This window comes from Monodelphis domestica, chromosome 7, assembly GCF_027887165.1.
Source record: "Monodelphis domestica isolate mMonDom1 chromosome 7, mMonDom1.pri, whole genome shotgun sequence".
NCBI classification, from domain to species: Eukaryota; Metazoa; Chordata; class Mammalia; order Didelphimorphia; family Didelphidae; genus Monodelphis; species Monodelphis domestica.
This window is the reverse complement of record NC_077233.1, coordinates 229711188-229735429: the sequence shown is the minus strand read 5'-3', so window position 1 is coordinate 229735429 and position 24242 is coordinate 229711188. Positions and strand designations below refer to the sequence as shown.

The window sequence follows — 24242 nt, the reverse complement described above, 5'->3', positions numbered from 1 at the left end:
GTGAATTGATCCAACCATTCTGGAAGGCTATTTGGAAGGACTTTAAAATGAATGCCTGCCCTTTGATCCAGAAATATGACGACTAAGTTTGTACCCCAAAGAGATAATAAGAGTTGTATGAAAATATTCATAATCTCACTCTGTGGTGGCAAAAAATTGGAAAATGAGGGGGTGTCCCTTGATTTGGGAATGGATGAACAAATCATGGTATATGATGATAATGAAATTCTATTGTGTTAAAAGGAATGATGAACTAGAGGGTTTTTCTTAAACCCTGTCTTGGAATCAATACTGTGTATTGGTTCCAAGGCAGAAGAGAGGTAAGGGCTAGGCAATGGGAATTAAGTGACTTGCCCAGAGTCACACAGCTAGGAAGTATCTGAGGTGAGATTTGAACCCAGGATCTCCAGTCTCTAGGCCTGGCTCTCAATCCATTTAGCCACCCAGCTGCACTCTGGGGGGTTTCTATATGAACTAGAAAGACCTCCAGGAATTGATGCAGAGAGGAAGGAGCAGAACCAGAACGTTGTACACAGAAACTGAAACATTGTGTAACAATCAAATGTAATGGACTTTGCTACTAGTAGCAATGTAACAAGCCAGGACAATCCTAAGGGACTTATGAGAATACTATCCACATGGAGAAAAAGAACTGTGGGAGTAGAAACACATAAGAAAAATATATGACTTAGAACCTGTTTATATGGGTACATGATTTAGGGTTTTGGTTTCAAAAGATTGCTCTGTTGCAAAAATGAATAATACAGAAATAGGTATCAAGTGACAACATGTGTATAGCCCAGTAGAATTGCTTGTCAGCTCTAGGAGGGGAGAGGGAAGAGGAAAGAAGGGAGGGAGAGAGAGGAAATGAATCATGTAGCCATGAAAAAAATATATTTTTTTAAATAATAAAAAGAACAAATTTAAACCTGAATTATTGCTACGAGTGGAAATTGTAGGTAATAAGTAAAAGGTCAATATTTTATTATTCTGAGTCTAGTTCTATGGAATACAAAATAGCCATGACATTTCTGACCTCCTTTGACTTCTGTCAAAGGCGAAATGATAGTCCTAGAGCAACTATATCTGCTGGGAATTCAAAGGAAGTAGGTGTAAGTATCTTCAAAATGGTAGTTTTACAGTAATTGAAAAAGTCATTGCTTCTTTTCCTATCTACTATAAAGAACTGGCATATATACAGGCAAACATTTATTCTTTATCAATCCTGTGTTTCTATATTATATACGGCTTTGTGGTTCTTGCCCTACTTTCCATCCAAGGATCTTCTTCCTGCTCACCTTACTTACATCTTTTCCTTTCTATGGATCCCCCAAAACTTATCTATGACTTGCTTTTATTAGTTTTCCCTTCATTTGAATAGTAGTTTATGTTGTCTCTTCAGCCCTCCCTCATAACATTTTTACTTCTCTCACACACACACCCTCCCCCCAAGCTGGCTGACTGCTACCACCTAGAAAAATAAACGTGTTTGTGGAAAAGTGAATTCCAATGTATTCTGGGTCATAGCCGACTTGATTTTCATAAGGATTTAATTAGATTACTCTGCATTATCAATTTACCAACTTTTAACTAAATGTAAATGGAACAAAATTGTTCTCATTTATAACTAAGTCCAAATTGTGAATTTAGATCAATAACCCAACATTATGGAAAACTCAAAAGATCTTTAGACTGACAAATTTTCAGACGTTCTTAGCCCCTGCAGTCCTGACATGTTCTGATGATTGCACTGGTTTCAATTAATGACCATAGAACGTTTCTGGTTCTTAATAAAATGTAGATTTGTCAACAACTCTAAAGACTATGAGGTGGAGAAAGCACACTGGTTTTGGAAATCAAGAGGTCTGGGTTCATGTCTAGCCCCCCCAAACTAGTGTAACTACTATTAATAGACTGTTAACTGTCTGGACCCTCAAGTTCCTTACTACTATCAAGCAGGGCTGGTGTGAAAAGTATCCTATAAGCTTTAAAGCACTATAGAATGTGAGTTGTTCATCACTGCTAGATTCAATAGCAACATAAAACAAAATAACTAGGAAAACTTAGGAAGAAAGGTTCTTTGATTAAAGAAATTAGGGAGGTACCTGAATGAATCTTTGTTGTGAGGAAAATATATTTTTCTAACATATAATCTTGCATATTAGAACAATAATTTTAGAAATGTGTCTCAAAACTTGGCAAATCCTATCACTAACATATTCTGTCCACCCCTCTGATCCACTTTAGCTTAAAATATTGATCACATTTTATATACATAATTTTTTTTCACTATAGTATAATAAATCTATACCAAAATGAAAAGGTAAAAAAAAAACTTACTGAGTTATTCCTATTGCAGGATTAGTCTCAGGGATTAAATCATCAATGTTTTGCCATTCTGGTGGTATGTCAATGAAATCTCGGTAAACTCTGATTTGGAGAATTGCACCTATGGGGATATGGTGCAAAAGCTGTAAAAACTCTCGAAGTGTATATCCTAACACATTTGAATGGCCAATTGAAATCACAACATCTCCTGCAAAAAAAAAATTAAGAATCAATGATTTAATTAAGAGTTTAAAGCATTCATCCTTCTCCAAAGAAAGAGCTGTTGGATGGATGCAGATCCAAGCATACTATCTTTTATATCAGCGTTTTATGGCTTTATTTTGGGATTTGGGTTATGTATGGAGTGATAGATCCCCAGGCCCATCAAGGCAAGGAAAAGCCAAAAAGAGACAGAACAAATCATGTTATAGATATCTGGCTTTTCTAATTGGCTCTTCTTAATTGGCTTAAAACATTCCTGAAGGACTAAAATAGTAATGCCCAGGTTAGCATAACCTTAAGGCTTTATCTCCCACAAACCGACCTTCACACTTTTTCTATGCATCCTATACAAATTCTAGTAGCAGGAAATTCCTGGCAAGGACAGTGACCTTCTCTGCTCTGTCCCCAGCACTCTCTCATGTCTTGGAGAGCACATAAAAGAGAAACCTTGTAGATTAGTATTGTTGAATGTATTTACTCCCTTATGTAGCTGCATACCTTTAACTGGCCTGCATACTTTGATAGGGCTTGAATACTCTTAATTGACATACAGAAAATGTGCACTTCTGACATGGAACTTTGTTTAGGAATGTATAAAAATCGCTCTTAAATGCCCAGTAATGCAGGTTTTCTCCATTTCACTCCCTCGAGCCTCCCTAGGTTGCCCATGACTCAGTTATTTTCTGCACATTCATTTCTCTGTCTCCATCTTTCTCTCCACTCTTGTTCAGTCTCTCTCACTCTCACTTAGGCTGTATCTGCTGGTCAGTACACATTTTCTGTAATTCCACTCCTCTGCTGCTGAGCCAACCGGCACAGGGTTGGGCTTTACCTGCCTTCTAACAGGAGCTACCAGAGAAACTCAAACCTTTCTTCCAATTCACCACATATGAGTACTCTTAGAATGATGACCAATATAGAAGTGTGTTTTGCATGATAAGAAAAAAAAATTTTTTAAGTTTAAAGTATTCCGAATCAATTTTGTACCTTTAGTTATTATTGTTCTATGTCTTTCCTCCATTTCATAGCTAAACTAAAAATAGCTGCTGGCTCATTGCTTCTATTTCTCATGTCATTCATTAACTCTTTGCTTTTGACTTCTGGCCTTGTCACATAACTCAAAATGCTTTCAAAATGATTAATAATCTCTTTCAAATATATTTTTATTTTCAACTTAGGTAAAATCAGCATTTCCATTTACACGGTAATGCAGAAAAAGGAGATTGTATATGAAACTGTAAATCTCTGTAAAGCTTTTTAAAACATAATAAACATGTAACTTACTTTCAAAGAATATTCTGCTTATCTATAATCCTGCCTTCTGTTCTATGCATTTTGTAATGCTTCAATTACCTTCTTTTTCTCCTTTTCCTCCTCTTCCTCCTCTCTCCCTCTCCCTCTCTCTCCCCTCACCCCCTTTCCTCTTCCTTTTTCTTTTTCCCCCAAGTCTTCTCTTCCCATCTCAATCTACTCCCAACTAGGAATATAAGAAAAAGAAAACTTTTGCAATAAATATGCATAGTCAAGCAAAACAAATTCCTACCTACATTGGCCATAGTGGAAAAGGTATTTCTAATTCTTCTTGTGTCCATCACCTCTCTCTCAGGAAGGTGTGGCATGTTTCATCACTGGTGCTCTGAAATTCTGGTTGGATTTTAATTCTTAATTCTATCAAAGATGTTTGCAATGTAGTCTACATCAATTCATATAAGTCACCATAGCTTCCTCTGAAAATTTTCCTTTTTCATGTCTTATGCACAATAATATTATTTGCAGATTGCTTTCCCCCCCCCAATTCTCATTTTTCTGGCCCTCTCTGCAGCATCTGGCATTACTGACCACCCTCTTCTAGATATTCTCTCCTCTGTCGGTTTTTATATTGCTCTTGGTTTTCCTCTTTATCCCCTTCTCAGCTTTTTTTTTTTAAGATCTTCACACCTGTGGTTGTACTCCTGATGCTTTGTCCTGGGCTTCTTTCCTATTTCCTCTCCCCTCTCCAATCAGCTCAAAGCTCACATAGCTGCCAAAATGATACTCCTAAAGCACAATTCTAAGCATGTCACACCTTTTTAAAACCTCTCATGGTTCCCAATTGTCTTTAGGTTCAAAGAAAACACTCCTGGTTTGGCATCTAGAGAACACAACATACTCTGTTTCCAACCTGGCTTATTATGTCACTCCCTTTCATATGTTTTAGGGTCTAGTCAATCTGGCCTTCTTGTTCTTCCTAATAACATTCTATATCCTACCTCCATGGCATTGCAGAGACTGCGCTCTCCTTGTCTGGGATACACTCCCTCTTCACTTCTTGGAATCACTAGTTTCTTTCAAAGCTCACCTCTAGTGTCAACTCCTTCATGAGGCTTTTCCTGATCCTTTACCTACTGCTACTTCCTCAGCAAAATAATGCTGTACATATATTTTATATAATTTTATATATGTGTGTGTGTTTCAAATTGTCTCCTTTACCAGAATTTAAGTTCCTTATATCCCTAGTGCCTAGCATATGCCTACCACATAGTAGGTGTTTAATAAATGTTTGCTAATTTATTGGTCTAGGGAGAGCATTTATTACATTAAACCAAGACTGATCTGAGGACATCTCAGTCATGAATTTTATTAAATACCCTGAAGCATGAGTAAAGGGATAATGTTTCTTGATAACAATGTTAGCGATATACTTGAAATGGTTCATATGTCTAACAAAGGGTAAATGTATTTTACCATTTTAGTTGCTATTCAGGAATCTTAAAATTATAGTTCCAAATTAAATATTTAGACTACTAAGTTTGGTCCATTTATATTAAATGATGAATAGATTATATATGATATATTTTGCCCACCTGGCAATTATGCTGTCTTCTGCTATATAAATAATGTTATGCTTGTTTGGTCAGAAGTAATCTCATGGAATTTGTTTTGATTTTGCATATTTGTTACAAGGGGTTTTTTTCTCATTGGGGAAATGGAAAGAGAAGAAAATAGATTTTTGTTAATTGAAAAAAATTGTATTAAAATTAGAAGTAATCTCCTTTTTCTGAAATCTCATGGCTCCTTGTTTTAATTTTTAAAATTTTAATAACAAACCTCTGCATAAATTTCCAAAGTTATATGATCCATATTTTCTCCCTCCCTTCTTCTCTCCCCCCAACCAGGGTTGACAAGCAATTCAATCTGGATTAAACATGTATTATTATGCAAAATATATTTCCACATTATTCATTTTTGAAAGTAAATAATCTTATAGAACCAAAACTCCAAAATGTATACCCAAACAAACAAGTGATAAAATCATGTGTTTTCCTCTGCATTTCTACTCGAACAGTGATTTTTCTGGAGGTGGATAACATTCTTTTTCATAAGTCCCTCAGAATTGTCCTGTATTATTGTAGTGCTGTTAATAGCAAAGTCTATCACACTGTAGCAGTCTATCACATTTGGTCATTCCACAATATTGCAATTACTGTGTATCATGGGTCCTTGTAACTATTGAGCCCCACAAGAGAGGAAAAAGAGGCTCTGGCATTATGGGGAAAGCACTAAATATAGTATCAAGACGTGATTTAAAGTCATGCTTTGCCTCTCAACTTGGGCAAAAAACTTATCCTCTCTGTGACTCCTTTTATTCCTCTGTAAAATTACAAGGGTCTGGGCTAAAATTTCTTAGAAGATCTCTAAAGTCTCTCCCAGATCTACATGTGTTTTGTATATATAAATGTATAATAAATTTTTGTTGTGTGAATTAATGCTAATCATCTGCCCTTGTACAATATTAATTCTCCAAAAGGCAATGAAAGAATACCACTGTGATTTTTAATGACTCACACTTATATAGTGCTTTACAGTGTACAGAGCAATTTTCTCAATAACACTAATGTACAAAAATAGTATGAAATATGCAAAGCAAGAAAGACTGTGCTGGTGGGGGAATGATTGAGCAAATCCTATAAACAAAATAATTTTGGAATGGAATAGTTTGCCTGTCAGATATATGGATGTGGGAAGAATTTATGACCAAAATTAAAGATAGAGAGCATTACAAGATGTAAAATTGATTCTTTTGATTATATTAAGTTTAAAAGGTTCTGCACAAACAAAAGCAATGCAGCCAAGATTAGAAAGAAAGCAGAAAGCTTGGTGGAGGGCTACAGAAATTTTATAGCAAGTTTCTCTAATAAAGGTCTCATTTTTTAAATATAGAAGAGAATTGGGTCAAATTTATAAGGATATAAATCATTCTCCAATTGCTAAATGGCCAAAGAATATGATCTGGAAATTTTCAGATGAAGAAATCAAAGCTGTAGCCAGGAAAAAAATGCTCTAAAATAACATTAGAGAAATGAAAATTAAAATAACTTTGAGATACCCTCTGACACCTATCAGATTGGCTAATATGGCAAAAAAGGAAAATGATCAATGTTGGAGAAGATTTGGGAAAATTGGGACACCAAAGCACTATTGGTAGAATTGTGAACTAAGCCAACCATTCTGAAGAGCAATTTGGAACTGTGCCCAAAGGGCTATAAAATTGTATATACCCTTTGATCAGCACTATCTGTATCCCAAAGAATTTTTTTTAAAAAAAGGGAGTGGGGGGAAGAACCATTTGTTCAAAAATGTTTACAGTAGCTCTTTTTGTAGTAAGAAAGAATTGGAAATTGAGAGGATGTCCTTCAATTACATGGCTGAACACATTGTCACATATAATGGAATACTATCATGCTATAAAAAAATTATGAGCAGGATGATTTCAGAAAAAAACTGGAATAACGTGCATGAACTAATGCAAAGACAAGTGAGAAGAACAAGGAGAAGAGTGTACACAATAACAGCAATACTGTATGATGAGCAGCTATGAATGGCTTAGTCAGCTATTCTTGGGAATACAATGATCAAAGATAATTTCAAAGGGCTTATGATGAAAAATACTATCCCTTCCAAAGAAAGAATGAATGGAACCTGAATACAGATGGAAAACCTAGATCAAACTTCTTACCATCTCAGGAAGGGAAGTGGGAAAGGAGGTAGGAAAATAATTTGGAACTCAAATTTTTGGAAAACAAGTGTTAAAAATTGATTTACCTACAATTGGAAAAAAATATTATATGAAAATAACTGCAAACTGAAAAATCATGTGATTGTTACAAGTTACTAATAATAAAAATGCAAATTAAAATGATTTTTAAGTTTCATATGATACTGAGCAAATTGAAAAAGATGGTAATATGAGAGGGGCTACAGGAAGACAAACACAAATACATTGTTACTGGAGCTGTAAACTAGAACAATTTGGAAAGTGATTTGGAAGTATGCTAAAAAAATGACTAAAATGTCCATAATATTTGATCCAGAAATGTCTCTTCTAAGTATACACCTCAAGGAAGTTAAAAATAGAAAGTTTCCACATATATGAAAATATTCATAGCAACATTTTTTTGTGGAAGCAAAGATCTCCAAACAAAATGAGTGCCCATCAACTGAGAAAAGGCTAAATAAACTCTGGTTACATGAATGTAAAGAAATATTACTGAACCCTAAAAACAATAAGTGTGAAGACTTCAGAGAAACATATAACATGATAAAGAATAAAGTAAACAGAACCAGGAAACCCATATATACAACTACAGAAAAGTAAAAAATAACAACAAAATAACTACATTGTAAACAGGAAAAAAAATTGAATGTTGCATGAATTATAAATCCAAAGTTATGCCCTACTTTGCAGAATAGATGAAGAAATGCACTCTTCTCATTTCACTAAAAGAGGTAGGGTATAGCTAAGGAATGTTACACATGCTATCAAGTATGGCTAATGTATTAGTTGGTTTTGCTGAACTGTTGAGATTTTTAAAATCTTTGTTACAAGTTTGTTGAAACTTGCTGTGTAGGGGGTTAGCAATGTTCATTCAGAACCTGATATAAACACAAAAAATACCAATAAAAAATTTAAATGAAAAGGGGGGAAATGAAACAAACCCTCTATTTTGGCCTGGAAAGTGGGTTTGGCTGTTCAGAACTACATAAGACTTACACTAAACTACCTTCAGGTTATACTTTCTAGGTCACTTCAGCTGACCAGAAATTTAGTTAAAAAGTAATGCATACTATTTATCCATTGTAGTATAATTTAGTGAAGCAAATTAATGAGTGTCAAATGTTAAATCAAACATCTGTAGCTGAAAGACATGCCCAGAATACTGTTTGTAAAAATGACTTTATTGAGAATGTAGAAAATAACTTAATTCCCTATATTACAAGGTATGAATTTTTGTTCATATGCAGATGGAATTAAAACACTCAACACTGCCCTACGTAAACACCAATTTAATATTCAGCATACAATTTTATATTTTAATGGACTAAAGGAAACATATAACATCATATTATAGATAGTCATAACACTACCAAAGAATATAAATTTTATTTTTCCTCTGTATAGTAACACAGGATTGCATCTGGGGAATTGTACATTGCTTTCAATGATGCCAGCTCTTTTCTGAAAGAAAATCCCATTTTTTTTAGCAACAGTATTTTCCCAGTGCTACTATATGACTGCAAACCGATACCACAACCTCAGAGGAATCAAAATTGGGAGAATTCAAGAGCAATGAAGAGATCCATGAAGACAAAAATGAGCAGCAATGTATAACAAACAAGGAATTGTATAACAAAATAACAAAAAAGACATCATTCATGAGATGCATGGCAATTTAGAATTATGTCCAGAGAGTTATAAAACTGAGTATAAAGTATAAAGTACAAAGAGATCAGAGAAAAAAGAAAAGAACCAATATGTTCCAAAATATTTATAGTAGCTCTCTTTTTTCCCCCCTTTTAAACATTATTTTATTAGGTCATTTTCAAACATTATTCCTTGGAAACAAAGATCATTTTCTTCCCCCACCCCCACCCCTCCCATAGCCATTTCCATGTTGTTGGTATTTGCATTGGGGTGTTCATTTAGAGTCTCTCCTCAATCATATCCCTTCAATCCCTGTAGTCAAGCAGTGGCTTTTCCTCCGTGTTTTTACTCCCACAGTTTGTCCACTGCTCGTGGAGAGTGTTTTTTCTCATAGATCCCTGCAGATTGTTCAGGGACATTGCATTGCCTTTAATGGAGAAGTCCATTACATTTCATTGTACCACAGTGTGTCAGTCTCTGTGTACAATGTTTTCCTGGTTCTGCTCCTTTCACTCTGCATCACTTCGCGAAGGTTGTTCCAGTCTCCATGGAATTCCTCCACTTTATTATTCCTTTTAGCACAATAGTATTCCATCACCAACATATACCACAATTTGTTCAGCCATTCCCCAATTGAAGGGCATCCCCTCATTTTCCAACTTTTGGCCACCACAAAGAGTGCAGCTATGAATATTCTTGTACAAGTCTTTTTGTCCATTATCTCTTTGGGGTACAAGCCCAGCAGTGCTATGGCTGGATCAAAGGGCAGACAGTCTTTTATCGCCCTTTGAGCATAGTTCCAAATTGCCCTCCAGAATGGTTGGATCAATTCACAACTCCACCAGCAATGAATTAATGTCCCTACTTTGCCACATCCCCTCCAGCATTCATTACTTTCCTTTGCTGTCATGTTAGCCAATCTGCTAGGTGTGAAGTGATACCTCAGAGTTGTTTTGATTTGCATCTCTCTGATTATAAGAGATTTAGAACACTTTTTCATGTGCATATTAATAGTTTTGATTTCTTTATCTGAGAACTGCCTATTCATGTCCCTTGCCCATTTATCAATTGGAGAATGGCTTGATTTTTTGTACAGTTGATTTAGCTCATAGTAAATTTGAGTAATTAAACCTTTGTCAGAGGTTTTTATGAAGAGTGTTTCCCAATTTGTTGCTTCCCTTCTGATTTTAGTTACATTGGTTTTGTTTGTATAAAAACTTTTTAATTTGATGTAGTCAAAATTATTTATTTTACATTTTGTGACTCTTTCTAAGTCTTGCTTGGTTTTAAAATCTTTCCCTTCCCAAAGGTCTGACATGTATACTATTCTGTATTCACCTAATTTACTTATAGTTTCCTTCTTTATATTCAAGTCATTCGCCCATTCTGAGTTTATCTTGGTGTAGAGTGTGAGGTGTTGATCCAAACCTAATTTCTCCCACACTGTCTTCCAATTTTCCCAAAAGTTTTTATAAAAGAGTGGATTTTTATCCCAAAAGCTGGGGTTTGGGGTTTGTCATAGACTGTCTTGCTGAGGTCATTTACCCAAAATCTATTCCACTGATCCTCCTTTCTGTCTCTTAGCCAGTACCAAATTATTTTGATGACCACTGCTTTATAGTATACTTTGAGATCTGGGACTGCAAGTCCTCCTTCCTTTGCATTTTTTTTTTCATGATTTCCCTGGATATCCTTGATCTTTTGTTTTTCCAAATGAACTTAGTTACGGTTTCTTCTAAATCAGTAAAGCCATTTTCTGGTAGTTCAATGGGTATGGCACTAAATAAGTAAATTAATTTGGGTAGGATTGTCATTTTTATTATATTAGCTCATCCCACCCATAAGCAATCAATGTCTTTCCAATTGTTTAGATCTAGTTTTAACTGTGTGGAGAGTGTTTTGTAGTTGTGCTCATATAGTTCCTGTGTTTGTCTCAGCAGATAGATTCCTAAGTATTTTATATTGTCTAGGGTGATTTTAAATGGTATTTCTCTTTCTAATTCTTGCTGCTGAAATGGGTTAGAGATATATAGAAATGCTGATGACTTATTTGGGATTCTTTTGTATCCTGCAACTTTGCTAAAGTTGTTGATTATTTCGAGTAACTTTTTGGTTGATTCTCTAGGATTCTTTAAGTAAACCAATATATCATCAGCAAAGAGTGATAGCTTGGTCTCCTCATTACCAATTTTAATACTTTCAATTTCTTTTTCTTCTCTAATTGCTACTGCTAGTGTTTCTAGTACCATGTTAAATAATAAAGGTGATAATGGGCATCCTTGTTTTACTCCTGATCTTATTGGGAATGCTTCTAGTTTATCCCCATTGCAGAGGATGTTTCTGATGGTTTTAGATATATACTGCTTATTATTTTTAGGAAAGGCCCTTCTATCCCTATACTTTCTAGTGTTTTTTAATAGGAATGAGTGTTGTATTTTATCAAAGGCTTTTTCTGCGTCTATTGAGATAATCATGTGATTCTTGTTGGTTTGCTTGTTGATTTGGTCAATTATGTGGATGGTTTTCCTAATATTGAACCAGCCCTGCATTCCTGGTATGAATCCTGCCTGGTCATAGTGGATAACCCTTGTGATGACTTGCTGGAGTCTTTTTGCTAGTATCCTATTTAAGATTTTTGCATCTATATTCATTAGGGAGATTGGTCTATAGTTTTCTTTCTCTGTTTTTGACCTGCCCAGCTTTGGAATCAGTACCATGTTTGTGTCATAAAATGAATTTGGTAGAACTCCTTTTTGGCTTATTCTGTTAAATAGTTTAATATTGGGATTAGTTGTTCTTTGAATGTTTGATAGAATTCATTTGTGAATCCATCTGGACCTGGGGATTTTTTTCTTCAGGAGCTCTTTGATGGCTTGTTCAATTTCTTTTTCTGATATGGGGTTGTTTAGGTAATTTATTTCTTCCTCTTTTAGTCTAGGCAATTTATATTTTTGTAAGTATTCATCCATATCACCTAGATTGCCATATTTGTTGCCATATAATTGGGCAGAGTAGTTTTTAATGATTGCCTTAATTTCCTCTTCATTAGAGGTGAGGTCTCCCTTTTCATCTTGGATACTGTCAATTTGGTTTTTTTCTTTCCTTTTTTAAATTAGACTGACTAGTACTTTGTCTATTTCATTTGTTTTTTTCGAAGTTCCAGCTTCTAGTCTTATTTATCAAATAAATAGTTATTTGACTTTCAATTTTATTAATTTCTCCTTTGAGTTTTAGGATCTCTAATTTAGTATTCATCTGAGGATTTTTAATTTGTTCACTTTCTAATTTTTTAATTTGCATGCCCAATTCATTGACCTCTGCCCTTCTTAATTTGTTAATATATGAACTAAAGGATATAAATTTCCCCCTGAGTACTGCTTTGGCTGCATCCCATAGGTTTTGAAAGGATGTCTCATCATTGTCATTTTCTTCAATGAAGTTATTGTTTCTACAATTTGTTCTTTAACCAGTTTTGAAGGATTGTATTGTTTAATTTCCAATTAATTTTTGTTTTACCTCTCCATGTACCCTTACTAATTATTATTTTTATTGCATTGTGATCTGAGAAGGTTGCATTTATTATTTCTGCTCTTTTGCACTTGTTTGCAATGCCATAATACATGGTCAATTTTTGTGAATTTACCATGTGCTGCTGAAAAGAAGGTGTATTCCTTTTTGTCCCTATTTATTTTTCTCCACATGTCTACGAACTCTAATTTTTCTAAGATTTCATTTACTTCTCTTACCTCTTTCTTATTTATTTTTTGGTTTGATTTATCTAGTTCGGATAGAGGAAGGTTCAGGTCTCCCACTAGTATAGTTTTTCTATCTTTCATAGAGCTCCACTAGTTTCTCCATTAGAAATTTGGATGCTATGCCATTTGGTGCATACACGTTGAATACAGATATTTCCTCATTGTCTATACTGCCTTTTATCAGGATATAATTATCTTCCCTATCTCTTTTAACTAGATTTATTTTTACTTTGGCTTTGTTGGTTATCATGATTGCAACTCCTGCCTTCTTTTTATCAGTTGATGCCCAATAGATTTGGCTCCATCCTCTTGCTTTCACCATATGTGTATCTACCTTCCTCATGTGTGTTTATTGTAGACAGCATATGGTAGGGTTTTGGATTCTAAACCACTCTGCTATTTGCTTGTGTTTTATCGGTGAGTTCATTCCATTCACATTCAGAGTTATGATTACTAGCTGTGTATTACCCAGCATTTTGATTTTTACTCCTGTTTCTGCCTTTTCTTCTTTCCTTCTACACCAATGTTTGTTTTTAAACAGTCCCCCTAGTTCTCACCCTTATTTTACTTCCCTTTCTTATCGCCCCCCTTATTTTCCCTGTAGTCTTTCTAAATTTAACCCCCCCACCCTTTCCCTCCCTTGTACTGCTTCCCTCCCCACCAGTTCGTTTGTTGCCCTTCTACTACCCTATAGGGTGTAAATCAATTCTCTGCCCCAATATATTTGATTATTCTTCCCTCTTTGGGTCAATTTCAAAGCACGTAAGAGTTGAGTATTTCCTATTTCTGACCTCTTTACCCTTCCAGTGTATTGCTGTTCTCCTCCCTCCCACCATGAGCTTCTTTGTGACATATAAATTTATCCCCGTTTGTTTCTTTTCCCATTTCTTTTACTATTAATCTATTTTTAGCTCTAGTTATATATGTGTGTGTGTGTGTGTGCGCATACACATGTGTATGTATTTATGCATACATATATCTCTATACCTATTTATGTCTTGTCCTTTCATCCTATACAGTTTGTCACTGTTCCCTCTAAGTGTACTTCTTTTTGCTGCCCAGGTAATAACAACAGTTTTTAAGAGTTACCAATGACCTCTTTTCTTATAGGGATACATATCATTTTAACTTATTGAGTCTCTTAAAAATGTTTTTTTGTTTTGTTTTGTTTTTCTCCCCCCCCCCTTTTTAAATTACCTTTTGATGATTCTCTTGAGTTCTGTGCTTGGACATCAAATTTTCTGTTCAGGTCTGGTCTTTTCTTTACGAATTCTTCTATTTTGTTGAATGACCATACTTTCCCCTGTAAGAATATAGTCAGTTTTGCTGGGTAGTTGATTCTTGGTTTTAGACCTAGGTCCCTTGCTTTCCGGAATATTATATTCCAAGCCTTTCAGTTTTTCAGTGTGGATGCAGCCAGATCCTGTGTTATCCTCACTGTGGTTCCATGGTATCTGAATGACTTCTTCTTGGCAGCTTGTTATATCTTTTCTTTGGTCTGATAGTTCTTGAATTTGGCTATAACATTCCTGGGTGTTGTCAGTTGGGGATTAAGTACAGGAGGTGATCTGTGGATTCTTTCAATCTCCACTTTTCCCTCTTGTTCTAGGATATTGGGGCAGTTTTCTTTAATAATTTCCTGTAGTATGATGTCCAGCCTTTTTCTTTTGTCATGGTCTTCTCGTAGACCAATGATTCTTAAATTGTCTCTCCTTGAAAGATTTTCTAAATCTTCTGTTTTGTGAATGAGATGCTTCATATTTTCCTCAATTTTTTCATTCTTTTGCTTTTGTTTTATAGTGTCCTGCTGCTTGTGAGGTCACTTAATTCTAGTTGTTGTATTCTCATTCTTAAAGACTAGATTTCATCCCTGGCTTTTTGGTCATCTTTTTCCTTCTGGTCTGATTTTCTTTGGAGGTCATCTTTCATACTCTTTACCTTGTCCTTCATCTCCTTTTTCTCATCTTTTATTCTCTTTACCTCATCTTTTATCTCCTTTGCCTCATTTTGTAGTTGGTTGATTTTGGCTTTCAAGACACTATTTTCTGTTTCCAGATGATTTATCTTAGTTTTTAAGTTCTTTTCCCAATTGTCTTCAGCCTCTCTTAATTGTGTTTTGAATTGCATTTTGAGTTCTTCCAAAGCTTGTATCCAATTCGCTGGGATGTCTGATTTTTCCTTTGCTGATCCCTTCCCCTCTGTTTCGTTCGCTCTTTGCTCATTACCTGTACAGATGCTGTCTGTTGTAATTTCTTTCTTCTTTTTCTGTTGTTTGCTCATGTTTACCCCTTCTTTGCTCCCCGTATTTGTCTGTGCTCTTGCTCCTCTCATTTTTTTTGTTTTGGGGCTGTCAGTCTCCCCTCTTGGAGCTTTGTCAGATCTCTTGGTACAGTCTCTGGGGGAGGAATGTTGGTTTCCCTGTCCTCTGGAGGCTTTTGATAGGATTAAGTTGAACTGGGTTGGGCTGTATATGCTCTTACATACAGAAGGCTGGAAGGCTGGAGCTGCCCAGGCTCTCTCCAGTTCTCTCCAGTTGCTTCTCTGCTTCCTCCATTCCACGCTTTGAGTCTGGCACAGCACTGTCCGCAAGGTACACCAGTGCCTTTACCTGCCCAGAGGTTCCTGTCCTTGCGGGAGGCCCTGCACTCTAGGGGGGGAGGGATCCTGGCCTCCCTGAGCTCTGAGGACTCCTGATGGGATTAGGTTCAACTGGGTTGGTCTGGATGTGCCCCAAGATAAAAACCTCCGGTGAGACTGGAGCCAGATGGAAGGACCCAGCCACGGTGCTGCAGGCTCTTCAGTCTCTCTCTGGCTGCTTCCCTGCCACCTGTGTTGGATGCTCTGAGCCTGGCCCAGGTTGCTCTCAAGGTACACCCTCCAGACCAGCACCTTTGCCCGCCCAGAGGTTCCCGCTGCTGCTGGGGGCTCAGTGCTCTGGGTTGGGGGGGAGGGGTCCTGGGACCTTCTTTCTGCCTTCCTTAGACCCGGGTGTTCTTGGATTCCAGCTTTTGGGGGATGTACCTTTTGAATTGAGTCCAGAAGGAGGGTTCCCCACCTCTGTCCTGTTGTTAAGTTTGATTTTCAGTCCCCTAGGAGCATTCAGTTTATGATCGGTAAGGAAGGGTTTTCAGAGGTCTGAACTTTTGCTGCTTCTAAGCTGCCATCTTGCTATAGTAGCTCTCTTTGAGGTGGCACAGTACTGGAAATCAAGGAAATGTACATCAGTTGGGGAATGGCTAAACAAATTGTGCTTCATGTTTGTGATGGAATACTACTGTGCCATAAGAAACAAAGCAGGTTAATTTTTTTAAAACTTGGAAAGATCTACATGAAATAATGAAGAGTGAAGGAAGAATATTATATACAGCTCTAGAATTAATATTTGAAGAATAACTTGTGAATATCCACCTCCAAAGAATGAACTGATAAATAAAAACATAAAAGACATAATTTATATATGCATATCTTGTTGTTGGGAATGGGAAAAGGCTAAGATAACTAGGAATAAATTCTATTTAAAATAAAGAAAGAAAATATAAAAGAAAAAAGATGTGTAACTGATATTTAATAAGAATCAAGTGTAAGATATGGAATAATGAGTACTGCTTTGGTACCCATGTAATGTCAAGAGATCCAAAGGAAAAGCCCCAGTACATTAGGAATATTTTCTCTGGAATGTTTATGGGAGGAAACAGACAAGAATTGGCAGGAGTGCTTACAAAGAAAGGAGATAATAGATCCACTAAACAATTAAGACATCACATCTACTATTTCAAAAGAGCAGCAGCTGGCAAGGAACTTACACTCTCCTAGGCATTTTAATTGATTAAATTGTTAGAGGTTAGTATATTATAGCTTTACTTAAGTCCTAAAGGCAAGCAAATAATTTCTTGCAGTAAATTAACCCTAATTAATAGCAATTAATCAAAACCAATGACTATAAACCATAACTATAAGAGAGCAAATGCTCAAATAAAAAGCAACTTTCTAGAACTAAGAAATGATAGATTGTGAGGGCTATACCATAAGCTAGGCACATTGTCTAGAAATTTAACTCAATATTTGATCACCAAAGTATTGTTCTAGATGCTGAAAAGATCCTTTTTTTTAAGACACCTTTATTCAGCATCATGATCAGACTATTACATTTAGCAATCAACAGCATGGGTGCCCCCCCAAAAAAATCTACATTAAAACCCTTTGTTGGAATGCTTTACACTTTCCACAGAACAGAAACTAAAATAACCTGTTATACAATTAGTTACAAATACAGTCCTGGTGTGTTTTTTTTTTTTTGCCCATACACAAAAGTACTGTCTAAAACATGTCTTCTTGTAGCAGCTAGGCCCTGCCACCACTGTGCTTGGCTGAGTTCACAAATCTGTTGTAACCTATAGCTTCCCTGTCACTTCTCTGACTCTCCTCTCCTGCTAAGCTTTGTTTCCTACCAGTAATTAAAATCTTCTTCCACTGCCATAACTACTGCTACTACTGGAATCGCCATAGCCACCTTGGTTACATGGTTTGGCAAAATACTGGCCTCCACCAGCACTCCAAAATTTCCTCCCTCCACGGACCAAAATTTGAAGACTGATTGTTGTAGTCGCCAAAATCATTGTAGTTCCACCACCTCCGAAGTTGCTTCCATCATTTCCAAATCCATTATAGCCATCTCCACTTCCACCATATCCACCACCACCATAACTGCTGCCAAAACCACCTCTACCACTGAAATTCCCACCACAGTCAAAGTTATCACTTCCACCAAAGCCACCTCCATGGTCACGAAGTTTCCAGAACCACTTCAACCTCTCTGACGAAGCACTGGCCATTTCTTACTTTGACAAGGCTTTCCTTACTTCACAGTTGTGGACATTCACAGTATGGTATTTTTGAATGACTATATTGTCCACAGAATCATAGTCATCAAATGTTACAAAAGCAAAGCCCCTCTTCTTGCCACTGCCTCTGTCAGTCATAATTTCAATCACTTCGATTTTTCCATATTGTTCAAAGTAGTCTCTTAAGTGATGCTTTTAAGTGTCTTCTTTGATGCCCCTCACAAAAATCTTTTTCACAGTTAAGTGGGCACCTGGCCTTTGAGAGTCCTCCCTGGAAACAGCTCTCTTTGGTTCAACAACTCTGACATCGACTTTGTGAGGTCTGGCATCCATTGCTGCATCTACCTCCTCCACTGTGGCATAGGTAACAAAGTCGAAGCCCCTGGACCACTTGGTATTGGGATCCCTCATCACCATGCAGTCTGTAAGTGTGCCCTAATATTCGAAATGGCTCCAGAGACTCTCGTCTGTTGTCTCGAAGCTCAGGCTTCCAATGAAGAGCTTCCGCAATTGCTCAGGCTCCTTGGGGGACTCTGACTTCGACAAAGCAAGAACAGTAGCAGTCACTGCAGCAATCGTCTCCAACGCGTGGAGGATAGAAAGCATGCTGAAAAGACCTTAAAACTATTTTGGTACTGAGAATGAAAAAGATAAATTACAGATGCACTTTAAAATACATTGGCCAAAAATAATGCAGATGGCTTTAGAGGTTTGGGTCCCTGAATTTCCTTTTTTTCAAGAATAACTTTAAATTCTATGAAACCACTGACTGGGTACCCCTGAAACAGTGCTGATGTTATTGTTCTCAGTTTCCATTTTACATTAACAATGACAGAGCCCCACACCATTCCATTTGGTACACAATGTTAACACCAAGATTTTCAGACTGATTTGAGAAAACAGGAGTACTGTAGACTCTCTTAGATGACCAAATAGGTACAGCTCTCTAATTTGTACACAGTCCAAAACTATATTTCAAATAGCTTCCTTCCTTTTCTTCTAATAAATCTACTTAGATTATCTTTAATAGTTTTTTATTAATCATTTTGGGGTTTATTTACAAAATCATGAATTCTGGGAGATCTGGGTAGCACAATGGATAGAAATGCCAAGCTTCAAGTCAGGAGGACCTGGGTTCAGACCTAGCCTTAGACACTTCCTAGCTTATGTGACCTTGGGCAAGTCTTATAACCCTGATTGCCTAGCCCTTGCTACTCATGTGTCTTAGAATTGATACTAAGACAGAAAATAAGGGCTTAAAAAAAAGAAAGAAATTATGAATTCTGTATTTTTGTTTAATTCATTCAGGCTCTGGAATGCTATATTTTTATAGAAAATCTTGCTTTTTAAAATTATGTTATCTAGAGAAATTTCATATTACAAATGAATTATGAAATTTGAATTTTTTACCTCATTCACCAGAACTATCCAACATTTTATATATATTTCTAATTCTTTCACTCTTAAATTACGCCATTCCTCTGTTAAAGAATCTGACATTTTTCCCCATTGCTTAGGAGACAAAGTCAACTGAGAATTATGAAGATGGGCTTGACTCTCTCCTTGTCTATTTTTAATTAATCAACCAAAACTTGAATACCCCCTATTTGGCACTAGGTGGGGGAATTCGCAAGCCACTTAGAGAGCTCCACCCTTTCAACTCAATCAGTCAGAAACTTGGGAATCCTTTGATAAGAGTTTATACCCTTATAGGACAAGAAGTGGAGCCTACAAACACTGTCCCCCTGGGTGGTGCTAAGCAAATTTAAAGACTGCAATTGGTCCCCATAAAGTGGAGGAAGGGACAGGAAGTGATGTAAAAAAGGGACTATAAAACATGATGAACTTCCTGTCCAGGAGGTATTCAAGGTGGTCTTTGGTCTGAATCTTCATCATGAAGGACCTGGGGCTGGCAACTTGAACTGCTTCTGGTAAGACTACTCCTGGATCTTCCCCTTTGGACTGGGACTGCAGCTTGGAGCTATGGATGGGGTGAGTGAAAAAAGCTGATCCTCCTTTCCTGGCTTCTAAAGAGATTACCACCAGAGAGGCCTCCCTCTCAGAGGAGGCCCCATGGGTGAAACCTTTGCTTAATTCATCACAAACCCTGCTGGAGTGGAACCAGGTGCCAGAGCAAATATTTGGTGTGTTAGGTTAGAGAATTTCTTTACCCACCTTTTACATTTTTTGACTTCTACTCTTTCCCATTTTTTTGTAAATAAAGCTGCTAAAAAGTCATTTTGACTTGAGCTGTATTAATTTTTAAAATTGGCGACCATATTCTCTTATATTTAGTTCAACCATAAATTTAATTCCTTACAGAATGATAATGAAGGCCTTTCCATAATCTAATTCTAACTTCTCTCACTTTATGAACCATGGATATTCCAATTAGGTCAGTCTCCCATACACACCATCCTTACAGGGTCTATTAACCTTTTTTTGTGCAATAGATCCCCCTCAGGCAGTTTGGTAAAGCCTGTGGATCTTTCTTAGAAGATAATTTTCAAACGCTTAAAAAAACAAAGAATCACAAAAGAAACCAATAATGTTGAAACACAGTAGTAAAAAAAACAAAACCATTTTTTAATCCTAGATCCCAAGTTAAGAACTCCTGCTTAGATTCTTTATTTTCTTCCTTCTTTCTGTAATGCCCTTTCCCTTTTCCCTTCTATCTAACCTACCTTCAAAACTAGTTCAAGCTTTACCTCTTTGGATAAAGCCTTTTCTTTAAATTTCTGCTACCAGATCTCCCTTCTCCTAGGCCCCACCTTCTAGCCCCTGCCTCTGACACCTCTCAGTTTTTTCCATCTGAGAGCTCTTTAAGCCATCCTCCACACAGCTATCAAATCATATTCCTAAACCATAGGTTTGACCATGTTACTCTCTTACTCAAAAGTCCCAGTGGATGCCTATTGCCTCAAGTATCAAATACAAACTCCCCTTTTGAGCATGTATTGCTAAGGCTTGTTGATTCTAACTCTACAACATCTCTTACATCCATTCCCTTCTCTCTTTTCAAAGCACAACAGCCCAGTTCAAGTCCCCTCCATCAGACAATTGCAACACTCTTAATTTGTCTCCCCAAATCTAATCTCTTACTTCAATATTTTCACACACAGTTGCCAAATTAATATTCCTTTAAATATTTTATTTGCCAACTTGAATTCTGGAAGCCCCAAGTTTGTCCATTGCTATTGGGAACTTGCCTTTCAGGGAAGATCCAAATTGACTTTGTCTTAGACTGAACAAGAGATCTCCAAGCATCCATTAAATGTCCTGAATAGGAGCAAAAGAAATGCTCAAATCCTCAATCACCCTTTTTATCTTAGATGTTTTCCCCATTGTATCAGCGATCTTTTCCCAAGAAGTCCAATTTTTTTTAGCCAGTACCAGATTGTGGTTTTTTTTTTTTTAATTCTTACCATCCATCTTAGAATCAGTACTTAGGACTGGTTCCAATGCAAAAGAGCAGTAAGTTCTGGGCAATAGGGATCAAGTGACTTGCCAAGGGTCATCGAGCTACGGAAGTGTCTGCGGCTGGATTTGAACCCAAGACTTCCTGTTCCCAGGTCTGGCTCTCTATCCACCGAGTCACCTCACTGCCCTCACAAAGTAGTTTTGATGATCACAGCTTTGTAATACAGTTTGAGCTCTCGTACTTCTAGGCCACCTTCTTTCACATTTTCCCCCAAAGATTCCCTTTATATTCTTGCTCCTTTGAATCCAGATGAATTTTATCATTTTTTCCAGTCTTATAAAACAATTTTGGGGCAATTCAATTGGCATGCACTGAATAAGTAAATTAATTTAGGATTATTGTACTGGCCCAGCCAACCCATGAGGAAGTAATATTTTTCCAACTTCATTTTTGAGAAAAGTGTTTTATAAACATGTTTGTATAATTCCTAGGTTTGTCTTGACAGACAAGTATTTTATAATATCCACAGTTAATTTAAATGGAATTTCTTTTTCCATCTCTTGATCCTGGGTTTTCCTGGTAATATAAAGATAATGCTGATGATTTATTGGATTTATTTTATATCCTGCAACTCCGCTAAAGTTGTTAATTATTTCAACTAGTTTTTTAGTTGAACCTTTAGGGTTCTCTATCTTCATAATACCCATTAAGAATGAGTTTTGTTTATTGCCATTCTAATTCCTTTTTCTTCTCTTATTGCTTTAGATAGCATTTCTAGTATGATGTTGAACAACAGAGATCAAGTAGCAGAGATATTGGGCATCCTTATTTCACCCCTGATCTTACTGGGAAGGCGCCTAGTTTATCTCCATTACAGATAATACTTGATGGTTTTAGATATAAACTATCATTTTAAGGAAAGTTCCCTTAATTCCTATGCTCCCTAATATTTTTCATAGAAATACCTGTATTTTGTCAAAGGTTTTTTTCCTCAATCTTTTGAGATAATCATATAATTTCTGTTGGTTTTATTATTGATGTAGTCAGTTTTGCTGATAATTTTCCTAATATTGCACATTCCTGCAATAAATTCCACCTGATCATGGTGTATGATGTTTGTGGTGTATTATAATCTCCTAGCTAGTATTTTATTAAAATTTTTTGCATTAATATTCATTAGCAAAATTGGTCTTCAATTTTCTTTCTCTTGTTTTTTATTTTCCTGTTTTAGGTATCAATACCATATTTGGGTTTTACAAAAAGTTTGATGGGATGCCTTCTTCAGCTACTTACTTAGATTGTCAAATTTTTTGGTATGTAACTGGATAAAATAGCTCCTAATAATTACTTTAATTTCCTCTTTATTGGTGGTACATTCACCTTTTCATTTCTAATTCTAACGATTTGGTTTTCTTTCCTTTTTAAAATTAAATTCACTAATGAATTGTCTATGTTATTGGTTGTTTAAAAAAATAGCTACTGGGGGAGTCAAGATGAAAGCTTAGAAACAGCAGAAGCTTCTGTGACTGTCCTTCCACACCAATCAACACAAAGCAATTAAAAAAAAAACAGAAATCAAAACCCAACAAAAGGACAGTCACAGGACTCTCCTACTCAAATCAACTTGAGAGTTGTGCAGAGAACATTGAATTCTCAGGTATAATGGATAAAAGGAAAGTCCCAACACCCCTCCCCCACCTATTGCACTGAGATCCTCTGTAGGATTTGGGATAAGAGTGGGATCTCAGGGTAAGGACTGCAACAGCAACAGAGTACCTTGGTATAACCACATGAATTTCAGGGTTCTAACAACTACTATCAGGGAGGCAACTGGCAGAAAGGAGCAGAGGGGAGGGTTAGGTGATTTACAACCTTCAGCCTCCACACCTTCACCTTCAGCTTTTGCTTGCAGCTGGGAAAGATTTGGCCTCAGAGCAGAGAAGCCACTTCAGGGAAGAAAATATCAAACTCACAGAGTTAGCAAACAACCATAGGAGCAAGTGTACAGCCCAAAAGGACGGGGAAGAAAGAAAAAAAGTATGAGTAAACAACAGAAGAAAAAAAAGGAAATTATAATCAAAAGCTTCTATTCAGATAACAAACAAAAAAACAGATAGAACAGAGGAGTACCAAGGAACATCAAGCAAAACCTCAAAAACTTCAGTGAACTAGAAGAATCAAGCTTTGGAAGAGCTCAAAAAAGAATTTAAAAAACAAATAAGACAGAAAAGAACTTAAAAAGCAAAAGAGGTCATCTAGAAACAGAAAGCACATGAACTAAAACAAGAAAATTATTTCTTAAAAGCCAGAATTGACCAACTCGAAAATGAGGTTAAAAAAAAATCAAAAGATGAATGCAATGTCCCTGAACAATCTGCAGGGATCTAAAAAATACTATTGACAAGCAGAGGATGAACTGTGGGAGTAAAAACATCAGTGAAAAGCAACTGCTTGACTACAGGGGTTGAGGGGATATGACTGAGGAGAGACTCTAAATGAACACTCTAATGCAAATACTAACAACAGGGAAATGGGTTCGAGTCCAGAACACATGTGATAACCATTGGAATCGTGCGTCGGCTATGGGAGAGGGAAAAGTGGTTGGGGGGGGCGGGGAGGAAAAGAAAATGATCTTTGTTTCCAATGAATAATGTTTGGAAATGACCAAATAAAATAATGTTTAAATTTAAAAAGAAAAGAAAAGAAAAAACTTCCTCAAGATGAGAAAAAAAATCAAAAGATGAAAAGAATGATTTACCAAGAAAAATAGATCAAAAGGAAAAAGAGGATCGAAAAGTCATTAGAATTGAACAATTAGAAGCTAATGACTTCACAAGGCATCAAGAATCTATAAAACAAAATCAAAAGAATGAAAAAATTGAAGAAAATCTAAAACACCTTATAAAAAAAAAACTGACTGTGAAAATAGATCCAGGAGGGACAATTTAAAAATTATTGGACTACCTGAAGGCCATGACCAAAAAAAAAAAAGC

At 36.3% G+C, this 24242-nt stretch overlaps 1 protein-coding gene and 1 pseudogene across 2 annotated transcripts in view; both read right to left on the bottom strand.

Annotated features, from left to right (window-relative positions):
* Positions 1-24242, bottom strand: part of PDZD9 (PDZ domain containing 9) — a 46579-nt gene that overhangs the window by 2970 nt on the left and 19367 nt on the right. The window contains exon 3 of one of the 2 annotated variants that reach the window (XM_007498233.3): positions 2341-2449. In XM_007498233.3, the coding sequence (XP_007498295.1) occupies positions 2341-2449 (109 nt within the window). Of the gene's footprint in view, positions 1-2340; positions 2537-24242 lie in introns of both variants that reach the window. The other variant, XM_001377182.4, reaches the window with a different exon arrangement.
* Positions 17086-18525, bottom strand: LOC103096751 (heterogeneous nuclear ribonucleoprotein A1-like; annotated as a pseudogene).